Here is an 18,220-nt window from a genome sequence, read left to right on the forward strand (position 1 = left end):
CCTGTTTAGAGGCATTTATGTTGCTCAGGGATGATTTGTAATTATTTTTAAACAGATTATAACTTGTTTTTAGACTGCTTCTAAGTACTGTACTTCTCAAAGTCATTATGACTGCCAAGCTTTTTCTATTTATAACTAATATATGCTGGGATAAAGAGAAGCGTGCAGGGTCTATATATTTTTCTTTTGATTTTTAACCGGACACTGTTTCAGTGTTTACTAATAAGTAAGGTGTAAGTTGACAAAAAATAATGTATTTTTATTTTTATTCCTTTTTTTTTAAGTATTTGTATTTTTACATGGGACCATTTATCTGGGCCAGTTGTCAGACCCAGGAAGAATGAATCTATAATGATGCCATCCAGACCCTGGGCACATGACTGCAACCTTTCCTGCCCACTGCTCACACTTGTGCATGTGCTCTGGGGATAGTAGATAGCAAAAAAAGGAACATTTATCTTTTTTTTTTTTTTTAAGTTTATTTATTTTGGGAGAGAGAGAAAACGAGCAGGGGAAGGGAGGAGAGAGGGAGACACAGAATCCAAAACAGGTTTTGCAAGCACAGAGCCTGATGTGGGGCTCAAGCCCACAAACTGTGAGATCACGACCTGAGCGGAAACCAAGAGTCAGATGCTCAACCTACTGAGCCACCAGGTGCCCCAAGAACAGTTGTCTTCATCGCTTAACTGCTCTCACAGGTCAGGTTGCTTCATTTCTGGGAACCTTAAACTCAGGATTATTAACCAAAGTATACCTTCTCCTTTGCAATGGCGTATGAGGCCTCTTGATAGAACGTCTCACAAGGCACCCTCGTGGCCACTGTCCCTCAGCTATTCAAAGTCAATTGTATCTCACTACTCTCCAATCCAAACAGATTAAAACTTCTTGCTGCTCTCTGGATCTCTTTCCCTCAACATCTCAACATTTATTTCCGTTCTGCTTTTACCAGCAATGTTCCCACTATCTCCATAGCCTTCACGGTGGGAAAAAAATGTGCAGCCCTTAGACTTTGCTGTGCAATAATGGAGACTGCCCCTCCATTGGCAAGAACTCCAAGGTCCAGAGTCCACACTAAAGACATGGCTTGCTAAGTAGCAAAATTAGTTCCTGAATTTGTAGATAAATTTGTTTCTGATGCTCATATCACTGCAGGTATAAAAAAAACACAGTTCTGGGCTCCTCCACGTGGTAGACACCTGACTCCACTGCCAGGACACAGACTTAGCGGGGCCTCCATGAAATGTGTGAGAAGTCATGGGGACCGATGTCCACCCATCCGTGACTTTGTCCCGTGTGTATCTGGGCATGATTTATTCACAGCTTTGAGAGGACATCAAAGTGAAAGCGATCTTGAGTGGTGATCACGTCATTTTTGCCGGTCCCTGAACTCAGCTCGGATTCTCTGTTCTGAACAAGCTTAGCCCCATTCTGGGCTGATATCTCACCTAGATAGCTAGATCCTCACATGTATTTTTACTCCAGTCCCCTTCCCAGCTCACCATGCCACCCTAACTCTTGACAAAGTACTTTTCTGTCCAATACTAATTCTTAATTGTTTCCCTCGTCTTTTTTGTCAATAACTGAACTTGGCCCAGATGTTCGCTGCTGTGTTTTCCCACGGAATACTTAGGCCTCCAACTCTTTCCAGCTTAGTGGAAAAAGCAGAGGGGACAAGCTTGTTCCAAGAGCTACCTCTAGACCACTGAGTCATGGCTCTTTTCTCTGCTGTCCTTCGCTTAATCAAGGTCCTACCATTCCTACTGGCTTAAGAAAGTTAAGATATAAATGTGTTTTAGAATGCAACTGATCAGGATATGAATGTACAGTAAATTTATTACAAACAAGAATAAAATTATTAACAATGATAAAATGTGGGGGGAAAAGGACTTTATTTGTGCAGGAAACTCTTATTACCTGTAAAATATTGTGGAACTACCCGGAATTAGTAAAGTTTTTAAACTATGTGTATAGTAATGTGCACAAAGTTATTCCTTGTCATTGTCTTTAATAGAAGTTATGTATAGATTACATAGTTAGCCATTTCCAATGAATATGGAAACAAGCGTAATGCTCTCTTCAGTTTTCCTAACCATCTACTATAGTACATATGCTTTAAAGAAAAGGACAATTCTTGGGTCCCTGGGTGGCTCAGTCTGTTGATCATCCAACTTCAGCTCAGGTCATGATCTCCTGGTTCATGAGTCAAGCCCCGCATTGGGCTCTGTGCTGACCGCTCAGAGCTGGGAGCCTGGAGCCTGCTTTAGATTCTGTCTCTCCCTCTCTCTGCCCCTCCCCAACTTGCACTCTGTCTCTCTCTCAAAAATAAACATTAAAAAAAAAGAAGAAGAAGAAAAGGACAGTTCTTGGAGAAGACAACAAATTCCAGGAAGACAAGGTGCAGTTCACTTAAACTTTATTACATATTGTTAATATAGTTAGTAGTAAGAGCATACACTAAGTCAGGTTTTCTTCTATAAAACTGTATAAAATTAAAGATTTCAAACTGAACTCTTAACACCTAGATGCCATCTATAGTTAAATTTTGGCTAAATGTTTGAAACACTCAGTAAAAAGAGAAACTATAGAAAATCTTTTATATGTTACCAAAAAAACCTGTGGACCACACATTACAATTTAGAAGGAGATTACTTAAAATATGGATTGTACGCTCTTCTAATTTTCATTGAAACAGATTTAATCCTGACAGGGGAATTGTTTCTGGTCCATGTGCCCCACTGAATCCCGGTCGAGACCAATTTTCCAGGGAAGCGATGAATGCCGTTTAGATTTGCCAGACCACACTGGCTGAACCACCAGCCAGTGTTGTTACTGAGGCGACTACAGCTTTTTACAGACTGACCACTGACCAGGCATGCAGGGTGACATCCGTCATTATCGACATCCGATGTGCTGAAAGGCATTGCATTTTGGTTATCTTCTTTTCTGAAGCCCCGGAATCCATCACCTGGGCAAAACAGGTTTTTTAAATGACCAAATTTAAAGGTGCTTTTTGTCATTTTAACTGGCCTTTACCAGACTATCTTAACAAAGCATGGCATCTAGAACTAAGGTTTACATTATTTTCTACTAGCTATCATATTAAAGTCTCCCCTCCAGTTAGGCTGAGCACTGGGTGTTGTATGGAAGTGATGAATCACTAAATTCTACTCCTGAAGCCATTACCAGCTTGGATTTAAATAAAATTTTAAAAAAGTAAAAAATATGAAAACAAACAAAATCTCTCCCCCAGATTGCAATATACCAAAATCTGGTAATGAATTCCTCAACATGATAGGCATCTTTAAGTGGATATTTGGTACCAAATCACAATCCACAATGGAAGTTTGGCTCTGTAGACGGAATCAGATAATTTAGGCCAAAAATGGTGCTGTACAAACCTGTCATACTTTGGGGAAGGGTAATGTGGTAATTGGTAATTTAGGGAAAAGAATGATTTCTACGTAATAATAATACATAGTAAGTTTTCATGCCACCTCCATCCTCCATCACTTTAAATAAAGAGGCATGGATGAAAGGGAATCTGCTACCTTAAGAGGCTTACATTTGTAGCTGCACAAGTTGTTTGGTTTTATTTAGGGGCCCCCAGGTTTATATCACATACGCAGTTACCTCAAGCATATAATCAGCTACCTTCCTGAGGTGAGCCCAGAATGGCTCTCCACATGACACATGGAGAGTAGCTCAAGTACTACCATTCCTAAAAGGTCCACCCTGGGTTCTGCATGTATGGTTTCCCTGATACTCGCCAAAACCTGAAAGAGTAAGTATCTTGGTCAAGGCAGCCCATGTAAGTAAGTAGCAGGGGCAGAAGCCATGTTTTGTTTGAATCAAACTATATAAACAGAAGGTTCTAATTAGTCCCATGACACCTAGATTTCATTTGCAGTAAACTGTGCTCATCTTTTGGAAACACTAACTTAAAGTAGAGCTGTGCAAAATCTTTGAAGAATCCAAAGCCCACATTTGTTTCATCATGTTCCAAATGTTTGGCATCTCTCGAGATAGGTCTTTGAGGAGCCTGGAGAACTTGATACGTGGTAGTGGCCCATCCTGTTCGCCAGCTGTGCTGAATATTAAAGCCTCTTACTCCACACCTCACAGGAAACAAAATGCCCACATTGCAGGTATTTGCAGGGAGAGTGTGATTTTCAACACCCACACAGTGCAATGCCTCTCAGATTTCAGATGAGACAGCATTGAAGGAGCATTGCCTAAGTTGTACGGTCGCTCCACAGACACTTTCCCTGAACAAAGTCCACCCATCAGAAGGGAAATGTGATAGGAGCTCCCCACTGGATTGTATTTATAAACAGTTTTTAAAATATAATGCATAGGCCTGTTTTTAAGAAATAGCCCATTAAAACTCAGTATCATGTTTTCTGTGAAAGTGTAGTTACAGAACATGTCCCTTTGTTTTCTCTGGGAACCCAAATAAATCTTTGCCAGTTTTAGAATCAGGAATATTTGTCCTTCTCCTGGGAGAACTGTTTGCTCAAATGTTAGAATTTCATATTTATGGTTTTGCTTTGAGCTAAAAATCAAATTTGTAGTTCATCTCTACCATGCACCTGATCACACTTAACACCTGGTTTCATCTGTGTTTCTATCTCCATGTCCCATTGGCATCTTTTTCTTTATTTTGATTGTATTGTGTGATCCACTGTTGAAAGTTAGTTTACAACCTCATTGGGAAAATGCAGAGTAGGGCATAGCAAACTTTGAGGATTCTGTAATGAAACACTTGTGTAATGACACACTGAGTCTTCTAACTAGATCTCAGTCCAATAGAGAAACCCCACACACAATTTTACTAACACAGTAGCTTCCATATTTAGATAGTTCTTTACACTTTTAGAGATGCAGCATTAAAAATTGCATATTGTAACTCTTGAAAATTTTCCTTATCTATCAAGATTTGAATTTCAGACTTTTTATCTAACATCCCAAGGTGGACAGCTGTACTAGACAACTCATCACTCTCAGAAATTTTCCTCCCACTGTGCCTTGACTCAGCTGCTTTCTTTGCCAACATTCATTTGCCAAAAGCCTATCCCTTCCTGCAAGCACACATTAGTGGTTCTCAACTATAAGGTTGCCAATACGTCCATCTTTGAATACAAATACCTGGGCCCAAACTTACTGAATTGGATTCTGCAGTAGTTTGTACTTTTAAAAACCTTCCCACATTGGATCTAACATTAACTCCTTGTCGGAAACCACCCTTCCATAAAGATTTTCCAGATGCGATCAGTGGAGATCATTCTCTCCCTCTCCTAAATGTCCAAAGCTCTATCAGTATTCAGTATTCCACATTTCTGGGTTTATCTCCCTTCTATATTGTAATCAGTTAAAGAAGTGGGAACATACCTCACTCACTTTTGGATTTCTAACACTAAATATACATAATTAACAAGTACCATGATGAGCAACAACAGGAGAGTTGAATTTAGTATTAACTCAAATTTAAAATTTCAGCATCAAATTATAAATTTAACATGAAGTATTTTGAAGTTCTTAAAAATTAAATTTATTGGAAATGAGTACATGCACCAAGGTATAGTGGGGAAAAAGCCCACCAAACTAGTGGCTCTATCAACCTGACTTCTTGCCCTCGCTCAGGTGTGATGAGCTGGGGCAAGTCCCTAATGTTTCAGGTTCCTTACCTGTACACTGAAGGAGATCGGCTCTAACATTCTGTGATTCCTAAATGCCAGCCTCTCAGAACATGAAAACGTCAATAATTCCTTCCCAGCCTGCCCCACAGACTCTCCTTCTAAAGAATCAGCTGCCATGATACATGGAAAATAGTTTTAAAGAATACAAGCTCTTCAAAGACACAAGGTGGGTCGATGATCGTAGCAGGGTTTCAAAACTCAGTTTTCTCATCCTGAATCTACTCTGTTATCAGTTATCTGGCGTAGACCAAGCGAAATAACGTTACTTTTATCTTCACCTAATATCAAGTCAGCTATATTTATCCTGCATCACTGGGGGGGAGAAAAAACTTACCAGCATTTCCTGAATACCGTCCTAAGTGCATCTTAAAAAAACTTGTTTCATCTTCTAGCCAAAAGTTGTCATATGATGCGTAAGCAAATGTGTCGTCTTCAGATTCCAATGCAACATGCAGCATAAAACTGGTGTTTTTCTGATTTACTATATAAAAAATCTTTTTTAGTCCTAGCCAAAATTCACCTGTTTAAAAAGAAATGTTTTTTTAATATATTTTAATACAACTTATAATAACTCCTTATTATTGAGGGTTTGGTGTTAGTTTTTAATACTGAAATGGCTCACATAAATTATTTGACAGACTAGATAGCCCTAGCTCAAATTCAAATTATCAGTGTTTGTCTAATTTACAAAAAAAAAAAAATACACACACAAATACATTATATAAATAAATATATATATATATATATATATATATATATATATATATATATATATAAAATCTTCCTATTTCACTAGACTGGGAATAACTAGACTGTTTCATTTTTATCTCACCAAATTAAATTCAAAAAGTCATTTAACAATTGACCAAAAATTCAAGATCTACCTTAAGGCATGTCAACAAAAAGCTGTTGAAATACTGTGGCAGGTAACAAAATGATGTGTACTCAAAAATGCTAAGAGTTTTAACCTCCAAAGTGGCAGGTTCTAAAGAAACATTTCCTGAAAATGCTCACTTGCAATTATTTTTTCTGTCTTTTAGAATGATGCTCTGTGCATATTTCTTCATTACAATGCACTTTGTCTGTTACCCATAAAAATGTAATGTAATGTAATGAATGAAAATGAAATGGTGTTTGTAGATCCAGGATGAATTAGTAAATGTAGTGTTTGGACGGCATTCTTCTTGCTGTTCTAGCTAATGGTTTTCAACCCCACTCCCACCCCCCATCCCACCCTCACCCAGCCTGGCATAGCCTCTATTCTGGAATATATTCCTGTACCTGAATCATTAAATTCCTGAAGGAAGGAAGGGTCTAGTCCAAAAAAATTTGAGAGAGTTGGGGGACAGTGTGACAGCATTCACATTGTTAAAATTCTAGCTAAGATACCATGTCCCTCTCCAGGGCTCACGAGAGGCACTAACTGCACCCCACTTGGAACTGAAAAATACCCTAAGGAAGCGCAGGAAGAAAGGAGGTATATAGAAAGAAAGGTGGGTCTGTTTAGTGTCCCCAGCCCAAGACACTCCAATGTAAGTGTCCTTGCCATCCTGCCCCTCTACCCAGCCCCTAATTTGGCTTAACAGTATATTTTCCTTAATCCCAAGTTTATTTTTTTTTTGAAATATACAAAGTACAAGGCAGTCTGTTCCCATGAACTGTACCTGCCTGAAGACATTTTTCTCAAAATTCAGTTAATTTCCCCATAGAAATAAGCATAAAGTGAGGAAGATGACAATTTGGAGCCTGTAGATCTAGGACTACTTGAATCAGGAGGTAGCACTTACCAGAAAAGTAGGGGTCATGCTAAGAAAACACAATGTATTAGCTGCACTCCATAACATGGCAGCTATTCAGCTTTATTCATAATACATAATACATAATTATATTTCACATCCTTTCTACAATCACTAGCATGCAGTGGGGTTTTTGGCAACACAATACCACCACTTACTGAATCTTTGGATGACCTTATTATGGGATGTTAAGGCTTTTAAATTAAAACAGCAACTTAAAATAACAGCATAAAAGTGATCAAAATCATCTGCAAAAATTCCAACATAGGTAAAATTCTGCAGTGTTCACAAATACTAGAATTTCTGTTTGCCGGCAAAAGAAATACTGTCATGCAGCAATAATGTAAACAGATTTTACAATTCTCTTGAGGTTTACAGTTTTCAAATTTTGAGGCATTGATTCTTACTGATATTTTTATACACTCCTCCCAAGTCATATAATTTGAATCTGTACACCATGTACCTCAATTCTCCATTGGTGTAGACCCAGCACACACCTCAAGAATTTCAAGGTTCATGACAACCCTGCCTGCCATTCAGTGTTCCTTTCTACAAAAGGTTGTTGAGTATCTACCAGAATTCTGCTGGGTGCACAGTAAATACCTAATAGATACCCATTTTAGAATTTTCACTCAACCCCATTTCAGCAGGTATCCAAAGATAACGATTCCCATCGCCCAACTGAAAACCCACATGTTCTAAAATAATACGACATGAAGAGAAAGTAAGTCCTATTTTGATATTCACAAGGATTTACTATTTTTACTAATGATTTTGACCAACAGATAAACTATCAGTGTCATGCCAAAAAAAAAAAAAAAAAAAAGAAAAGAAAGAAAGAAAAAGAAAAAGGAGAAATAAAATATGACCTAAAAGGTCACCAAATCCGTCCAGATAATCACACCACAGCCTCTGGAAATCAGTGATCCCGTCAACCCTTTTCTGTATCACAGTCCATCCACCTCCTCTATAATCCATGTCACACATCACCTAAAACAGGCCCAGAAAAGACAAAAATCACATACTATCATTTTCACTCATTGATGGAAAATTTATGCTTCACCCTCAAGCCTAGAGAAAGAGAAGACCGTTGCACTAAAAGTTTCAATGCAATTGTATGCTATTAGTATATTCAGACATTTTTAAATCTCTAGAAAGGACACTTTATTAAAAGGCAAACTTGAGGCCAACCTAATTACAGTCTCCTGTGTCAGTCATTCCGTTACAGATGCAGTGTTGGTAGCATTTGAGGTCACCCTCTTATTCCTCACGTCCACAGTTTTCAGTTGAGTGGTGACCCTGCCAACCTGTAGCAGAATGAGGAATCTGCTAACTCCTTCATATTAAAACAGTGATGTTTTTTAAGTTTTAACCACATATGTGTGTGGGCCTGTCTTTGATCCCTCTTTTCCCCAGAGGCATGAACGGCCTATGTCCAGATGGGATCTTCAGACAGGAAGGTGTGATCTGTGCCTCACCACAGCCTGTGATCCTGGGTGCATCTGTCAGTGCTCTGTAAAATCCCCCTAAGAGGACAATGGTAAGGACGCAGAAAATCAGATGCAGTTGTCCCCATTAGAAACTTCCTGCTCACAGAGAAAGGCAGTGTGGAGGAAGTTAGGGAATCAACACCTTCCCACGATTACAAAAGGTAATAACGCTTCCCACTCTTCACAAAATTAAAAGTCTTCCTTCCCTCTCCATGTGGGTTCAGGCTCAGTTTTGAATCTGTAGGTGAAGCAAGTTAGGTAATTTTTTTTTTTTAACGCTTATTTATTTTTGAAGGAGAGACAGAGTGTGAGTGGGGGAGGGGCAGAAAGAGAGGGAGACACTCTGAATCTGAAGCAGGCTCCAGACGTGGAGCTCAAACCCATGAACTGTGAGATCATGACCTGAGCCGAAGTCAGATGCTTCACCGACTGAGCCACCCAGGCGCCCCAGTTAATTTTTTAAGTTTTCAGTTTATTTTATTATTTGAGAAGGGTGGAGAGACAGAGAGAGAAAGAGAATCCCAAGCAGGCTCTGCACTGTCGGCACAAAGTCCGACTCAGGGCTGGATCCCACGAACTGTGAGGTGCTGACCTGAGCCAGAATCAAGAGTCGGACACCTAACCGACTAAGCCACCCAGGCGCCCTGCAAGTTAGATAATTTTAAAATTATTTCCCTCCTAAATCCCGATTTTTTAACATCTGGTCAATGGATGTCAAAAAGCAAGGTTAGTAAAAAAAAAAAAATTAGTGAATAATGTTGGTAATTTCAAGATGAGGAACTGGTAGTATCTATTCAGAAAAAAAACTACTGTGTAATGAAGATTATCAATAAGGTGTGAGATTGGCATCATAAACTTTCTTATGCACAAAAAAGCAAGCAGAAAAAAATATGTGTAAATAACTTATACGTTACCATATATATTACTATGTTAGTATTATATGATATTATATATATCCTGCCAATAATAGATAATTTGGATAGAAGTTTCTTCCAGAAATCCTGGACATAAGGGTAATGTATTTTGTTCAATTTAAAAATGGATTAGCTTCTCGATCTGTCTCATAGTGTAGTGAAAGCGGTTTCTTATTTATTAATTTCTTATATAACCACGTAAAATCGTTTATCACCCAAAGAAAGTATAACCACGTACAGGAAGGGAAATCTAAGTATGTTTGGCAAGCTCCAAGGCACAGCACTGCACTGCTTTCTAATATCCACAAGCTAATTAAAGCGAGCGTTTCTACTGCATATTTAGATTGTATATAAGATCCTGCACAAAATGTACCTACTGCAGAGTGTAAACATGACACCTCACGTGGAAAAGCGAAAGAATCTCAGGCTCTTTTACTGGCTTGTGGTTTGGGCAAAGAATTTCAGAAAACCAAAATTGGGAAACTGGAACTTCTACCCATTTATTTTAAAATTTTCAAGGAAAAATAAAATATGAGAAGAATTAAAATTTTAATATTAATTAAATAGATAGGTTGCTTATCCTATTCCACATAATAAGGGAAGACTTTACCTCAAATGGGTAACTAGATCCTTCCGGGTAGATTATATACAAACCACTTGGTGTTTTGGTGACAGAGCCAATGGTGTCTTTAATATCAGTACAATCTAAACCTAGAAAAGTAAAATTAGTTATTTAGGATATTTTCAAGTGCACACTTAAGACTTAATCATTTTGCTGTAGAGATCTGACAGTGCTATCTGAAATTATGAATATAATTTCCATTGTGATATGATTTTAACTTCTTAAAAATAAAAAAAAATGATCTCAATTTTAGAAATCAGGAGAAAATACATGTAAGAAATGAGACTAAAGAATTTATGTTGGAATAAACCTTCACTAATAACATCACTGTTAGTGATTAGCCCTCCATACTACTTAAAATTTTCATTTGGGACCCACATTGATTTAATATAATTTATAATCATGCATTCTCACCCAATAAGTAATTCCCTTTCAGGAATCTAGGCTTATCTTGGGGACATAATGTGTAAAGGAAGTCTATGTGAATGGGAAGGAGAAACCCAAATGAATAAGTTGATTAACTACTAGTGACACATCCTTGACTACTGGAGACTGCGGAGACTGGGGACCACTGTTACAAAGAGCCAAGGGAGAGGACAAGGAAATCCCTCCTCCCCAAGAGGAAATTATGCCTGCGGCCGGAGCCTGCACTGCCGCCTATAGTTAAAAGTGTAGCGCCCCAGAATTGCCTTCTCCAAAGCATCCCGCTTCCCAGGGGACTGGAAGCACATTCTGTGGATAAGGGTGTTACATTTATTCTAAGACATTTTACTGTGTATTATCTTCTATAGTAATAAAATAAAATCAACCCTTATATTGTTAATCACCTGGTGAAACAAACACACGAAAGCCTGAGACTCCAGAGCCAAAAGCCTGCTTACCGCCCTAGCTCTTCTCAGCAGCCGAGAACCCTTAGCAAACTTACCTGCCCGCTTTTCTTCCATCCTTTTAATAGTACTGTCTACTTTGTAGTGTTATTCTGGCAATTTACATACAAGGCATAGGGAGAGCACTTAGCACAGTGCCCGGCACACAATACATGTGCAGAAAATGTCACCTACAGAAAATTCGCTGTAAAAAAATTGTTTGCTTCCCCCTTATTGCTGGAAGATATAGATCCGTTGCTTGTGTTCTGAATTGCTAAGACATTCTCACACAACCTTATGCTCAGAGCTGTGCTAGACGTTCACAACGAAGGACCGATCTGGGCTGGAATCTCCACTCTGCCATCACCATTCACATAAGTATGAACGCATTATTTAGATTTTTCTGGGCTGCATATTCCTCCTCTGATGATCCTCATCACCACAGCAAACCCTTCTATTGTCTTACTGTCATTCAGGCAGTATTCGAAGAGCTTTTCGTGCACTTAGCCGTGCAATCCCCACAACAACTGTGAGGTACGTACTGCAGTTTGCTGATGAGGAAACGATCAAGGAAACAGGCATCAGTGATTTGAAGACAGGTGGTCTGACCTCAGAGTCCACCCTCTTAACTACATGAGCTAAAATAAAAATGTAAAATAAAATACCATGCGGAAGTGCCTTAATACCTGACACTTAGGAGACTCTCAGTAATTGTTTATTTCCTTCCCTTTGTAAGCAAAAAAATCATACAGTAGTCCCTCAATAATAGTTATTTACTTGGAACTCTGGTGTGAATTCATAATTGTAAGAGTGATGGGCTATTTTTCTTAGAAACACAAGCCTCTAGGGATTACTACACTGCATTTGAATACAAAAGGTTCTAAATTCCAGTTTATTTCTGTCTTAAGTTCCTTTTTTATTTCAAACTTTATGTCCCAATTTGGAATATTTCAGACAATTCAAAAAAACTGTTTGCAGGCAGAAAGAACTCTGAAAACTTTCTTTTCTTCTGACTGAAGACTAATTATGACTAAATGTAAAGGACAGCCCAGAAACTAGTTACATAAAAGTGTTCCATCTGCGGTGGACTCGGGTTATCTGTGAACAGCCACGGCTTTTGGGCACCTGGAAAAGTTTCCCGATTCAGGAAAGTACATTTGTCTGGGCAGACGGCGGCCTCAGGGAACGTATTACCCTCCAGTCTGTTAGATAATAAGGAGCTGTATTTTATAAACAAAACCTCTCAATGCACCAACCCGTCCAGGAAAATTTTACGCAATAAAAGTCAAGTAGTAAGAGGCAGAAATAGAAAAGTTCTCACCATGTGACTGCACTGGCCTGTGAGGAAGAGGGTCCAGCTGTTTTCGGAGAACTTCTGTCGTCAGAAGGAGAACTCGATTCATGAGCTCGTTAACCTGAACACACGGGCGTACCTTTCAGCACGTTTATATTTGAACAAAACTCCTTCCTCTGAATTGTGTAGCTGGCGTCCCTCAGCCTCTTACAAAGCAGCTCCGCGGTGTGTAACAGTGTCCGCCGCCCCACCCTGACGCCCCCAGCGCCGCAGCAAGGCCGCCAAGGCGCCTGTCCAGTGGGCGCCGTGTACCCCACAAGTGGCTCACACCTGCCCAGGTGGGCTTGCAGGCCAGGCCATTAGTGGACGCGAAGGCACCTGGCGGGGGGTGGGGGGAGTGGGGGGCGCCGTGTACCCCGCAAGTGGCTCACACCTGCCCAGGTGGGCTTGCAGGCCAGGCCATTCGTGGACGCGAAGGCACCTGGCGGGGGGGGGGGGGGGGGGGGGGGTGTACCACACAGGTGGCTCACACCTGCCCAGGTGATCTAGCAGGCCCCTCGTGGACACGAAGGCACCTGGCGGGGACGGGGTGGGGGGAGGGGTGAGTGGGAGGCGCTGTGTACCCCGCAGGTGGCTCGCATCTGCGTAGGTGGGCGGCTCCCCCGCCGGTCTCCCACCCTTGCTCACCTCCAGACCGGTCCCCAAGTGGGTCCTTCCCCTCCCCGATCACACACTACTGGCTGCCCCTGTACACCTGCCGCCTGCCCGCACCGCTGCAAACAGCAACCCCGAGCAGAAGAGACTCTGCTTTCTGAGCCGTCTCTGCGGCTTCCGAAGCAGGTGTGCGTCTTGGGAGACTCAAACCTCCGGCTCTCGCACCTGGAAAGCTATCCCCTAGCGCGGACCTCGGAGTTCTCTTCTGCAAAACGCTGACAGCGTTCACAACAGGCTTTCAGCGCGTCTTCCTGTCCCCTTGACTGTGCACCCCTGGAGTGAAGGTCCATTTTTTTATGTTTGTTTTTGTTTTTTAATGTTTGCCTGAGGCTTCCTGGGATGCCTCTAATTGAGCAGGCAGTAAACACATGTCTAGACACAAATGCATTAAAAAATTAAACAGTTGTACCTCTAATTGTATCGCTGTATCTGTGCAATAACAACACAAGAGGAAAAGGTCTGTACCTGACTGGATAAATAATCCAAGGAGGTTTGTTGCTCATCCATCATGTTTCTTAGCAGTTTTTTGGTACTTCGTGTGTAGGAAACAATAGAATTTTGCAAATTTCCTTAAATCATAATAAAAAGTGTTTGCTAAATATTGTTAGAGAAAATACGGTGAAAAATAATGAGCTTAAATGATTTGGGATAAACGTAAGACACAATATATCTCCATCTATCTAAATACTCCAGTTAGTATAACTTTTGTTTAACTCAGGATCACCCAAGAAAATAATTGTATCCACACTGGTTAATGAAACTATGCTTTCTAATAGTTTAGATTACCCCCAAATAAGTGAATCTGATGTAACAGAGAGATAACATTTTGAATATTAATTTTCATTTTATGAAATGAGAGATACAGGGGCACCTTTGAGGCTCAGGCAGTTAAACGACTGACTTCAGCTCAGGTCATGATCTTATGGTTAGTGAGTTCAAGCCCAACGTAGGGCTCTGTGCTGACAGCTCAGAGCCTGGAACCCACTTCAGATTCTGTGTCTCCCTCTCTCTCTGCCCATCCCCAGCTCGTGGGCTCTCTCTCTCTGAGAAATAATAAATGAATAAACTTTATAAAAAAAATAAGATGAGAGATATGGAAGGAGGAGGTCTGGGAGTCCTCAATCCTTATCATATAAGAAAGGAAAAGGCAATAATCTATATCATGCAAGTTAATTTTCAAAATAAATATTTCTTTTGTTCTATTGACGCTATGTATTTTTATATAAACAAATGGCAAACAAATATAAATGATAAATCTTTTTTTTAAATTTTTTTAACGTTTATTCATTTTTGAGAGACAGAGAGAGACAGAGCGTGAGTGGGGGAGGGGCAGAGAGAGAGGGAGACACAGAATCTGAAACAGGCTCCAAGCTCCAAGCTGGCAGCACAGAGCCCGATGTGGGGCTCAAACTCACTGACCACAAGATCATGACCTGAGCCGAAGTCGGATACTCAACCGACTGAGCCACCCAGGCGCCCCTATAAATGATAAATCTTAGAGTTTGGGTTGGTTGGTTTCTGATTGAACTATTTTCCTTTTTTTAGAAGGTTGTTTTTTTTTTTTTATGTCAAAGGAATCTTACTCAGAGAATAGTTGCAAAACAGTTTAAATAACTTTCGTAAATCATTTGACACCAGGCTGCCATGATGTCCCTGGATATTTGAGTCTGTATTTCTTACACCAAAGACATTCCTTACAACACAACTCTCAAAACCGGGAAGTAATCATTGACTACCATGTATTCCCTGGCCTCATACAAATTTCACCCTTTACAGCAAAAGCATCTACACATTATTGCACACATTATTCTTTAAGAGGTGACTTTACCTCTACATTCCTAATTTTCACATTAATAATCCTTGGTATCTTAAAATGCACCCCATCCAGGCTCATCTCTCGTTTCTACTTTCAGTCTCTTGCTTTCCATTAGAGCCTTCCTGGATTTAGGTGTCTGTCTTTATGGACCTAAGTGCAACTCACCGGTTTGAGAAATAGGAGATGCTTGTGTTGCACATAGAATTAAACACATTAAAGTGGGCTTTTTATGCTTTCTGGCCTAGGATTTACATCCTTTAAGACCTAGACCAGATCACCACTCCCTCCCTTTCTGATTCTCCTTCTTCATCCCACCCCCCCATGTGCATATAACAGGCCATGAAAATTCCCACACTGTCACTCAACAGTTGCAAACAAAAATCAAGACTTTGAAAGTTTATTTTTACATTTTGCTACATAAATTGGCTATGAATTTTTAATATGCCTAATGTAGTATTCATTCAGTATTAATGAATTTCTCCCTCAAAACTAAGGTGAAATTTCATAACGGCTCAGATGGAAGTTTGAGAGTAGCCTCTGGTGAACTGATAAAACCTAACTCTCAGTGCCATCTGGCTTGCCCCTCTCCTCTGCTGCCAGCTGAAAGGGCTACCTGGAAGGATTCATTCATTCATTTACCAAACACTTACTAAGCACCTACTATGTGCCAAACACAGAAGACCTCTGACTTAGAAGGATCAAGATACATATTAAATGACCCAAACAAAGCTAAGGTGTATTTCTTTCTATGTATTCCATACCTTAGAAGTAATAAATCATATACCCTTATAATTGTGATTATTTTTATTACTTACTACACATGAAATGTTTTTCTTCTCGTGTAATTTTAATTTTAACATCACACAACTCTTCACAGTCTTCCTTATAAACAGTATCATTACTTTTACTCTCATCTTTTGCATTAGATACATCTTCTACAGTGTTGACTCCTGGAGAATCCTTGACATTAAAAAAATAGAAATGAGAAAAGAATATATGAAGTATGTTATGTGACCTATACATAATAAATATAAGAGTACATGGAAAAGGTGAAATCTCAGGACATACACAAGGATGATCACTAGACAAGAACATAATGAACTGGTTAGAAGTCTACAAATAAACCTTATGGGTAAATTTTAAGGATCAATAAAAAGTATACATTAATTCAATATTTTTGCTCTCCCCTTTTCTTCCAAATACCAAAAGGATATACTTAGGGTCTACTTTCTATAACCGTGACTCCATGGCCTTTATCCTTAACTTTGGCATGTTTCCACATCTGATACAGCGCTGAGCCAGCCTTCTGCCAAACATCTGGGAATCTGAAGTTCCTTGAACAGAACTAAGAAGGTTCCCTGATTATTCTCCATAGATTACATTTCTATGCCAAATGGACTTTCTGCCAGCAATTATCAGGAATTAGGGGGAGAGATGGATGTGTGGGAGGCTTGTCACTTTTACGTAAGCTAAAGTATTTACAGATTTGATAGGTAAAGTACTCATTGATTTGAAACATATCAGAACAGAAAAAAAGCCTGGGATTTTCCTTTGCAAAATCAACAACAGATGTCATCTTGAAAAGCCAGCTACCAGCCGCCGTTCCAAAGGTATTTATTCTTGTTAGTAAATGCTGGTTTTTCTACATAAAACATTCTTTGGTGGAACTTATACAGATTTAAATAACTGTTTTTAAAAGAAAATAGTAACAAGCTTTATCTTCCTTTGACCTGGATATTGAGAGAAAGGTGAAAAGCTAATCATAGCATGAAAGATATTTGCCACCTAAAGACGCTTATATTTTGTTACATGGACCTACTTTTAACCTCTTATTCTTTCCCCTCTACTCCTGTAATAATAGGCATCCTAGATGTTTTCGAAAACCTGACAACAACTACATTTTTCCTGATCCAAAATAAGGTTTTTAAATTTTGAGTATTTTAGAGAACTATATTATTATTATTTCCGTAGCTTTCCTAAAATTTATCTTTATGAAACCTTGGAACTTTGGAATTTGGGATTGATATCACGGTAATACATTGTAGAACATTTTAAAATCATAAACCAGTATTTAAATATGTAGAGATTCAAATCACCATCTACTCAGAGTATTGCATATACTTTATTAGCTGTCACTTTCACATTGTTTTAAATGAAATTTTCTAGTTTCCTGGAAAAGGAAGCACAAGACTGTGTTTGAAATATAAACGTTTATAAAATATTTATTTTTTTAAATAACAAAATAAATTTGTTATTACCTACCAGTATTTCATTATCAAAGTTAACCAGAAAGTTGCCAGCTGGTTTTTAAGTTAGGCCTGTAATTTCTTTAAAATTTTTTCACGAGAAATATGTTAAGTGTCAATCCTCAGTTATGGTTTCCTAAGTTTAAAAATAATATTAAAGCAGAATCTCAGCATTTCTAAATACTTTAAGTTTTCCATAATTATATTGGATGGTACAATTAATCTTTTCAAATTTTAAATATGTATCTTGAAAACTATATAATCATACTTCCTAGGTCAAATAACATTGCTGAAATTCTTACCGTAGAATGACGTACACAGTTACCTTGTATAACTTCTCCACAAATAAAAATAAATGTATTTAAGAATAGAAGTGAAGCTTGAGGAAGATACATCATATTCTTCTTGAAGAAAAGAAAAACTTCTTCAAATACCAGTCAGCTCTCTGTGGAAAGAACTACAGTGCATAGAGTCTTCAGTTAAAAACTTCTGGAAAGTGTACAACAAAAACAGAAGCCAAAACTTACTGGTTCCATGCCCTCGTTTGAAACAACACCCTTCATACAGAAAACAAAGTAGCCTCTAGAGATCCTGCCCTTTTTAAGTTATGCAAACCTTTTTTTATCACTACATGCCTGCTTTTAGAATACAGGCAATAACTAGATAAATAAATAAATGGATGAAACGTGAATTTATAAAGTCATCTAATGATAAACTATCCCTCAATAACTGTAAACCAGTTTGCATAAAAACAGTAAGGAAGTAG

General features: G+C 39.0%; 1 protein-coding gene across 1 annotated transcript; it reads right to left on the reverse strand.

The window, feature by feature from the left end:
- Positions 1 to 2,645: 2,645 nt before the first annotated feature.
- ANGPTL5 (angiopoietin like 5) lies at positions 2,646 to 17,852 on the reverse strand. The gene is made up of 8 exons (XM_047824035.1): positions 17,757 to 17,852; positions 16,024 to 16,168; positions 13,858 to 13,961; positions 12,706 to 12,799; positions 10,507 to 10,607; positions 8,362 to 8,482; positions 6,031 to 6,216; positions 2,646 to 2,965 (listed from the first exon to the last, which is right to left on the reverse strand). The coding sequence occupies exons 1-8, from the start codon at positions 17,850 to 17,852 to the stop codon at positions 2,646 to 2,648; spliced, it is 1,167 nt and encodes a 388-aa protein (XP_047679991.1).
- Positions 17,853 to 18,220: the final 368 nt, after the last annotated feature.

Source organism: Prionailurus viverrinus, chromosome D1, assembly GCF_022837055.1.
Source record: "Prionailurus viverrinus isolate Anna chromosome D1, UM_Priviv_1.0, whole genome shotgun sequence".
NCBI classification, from domain to species: Eukaryota; Metazoa; Chordata; class Mammalia; order Carnivora; family Felidae; genus Prionailurus; species Prionailurus viverrinus.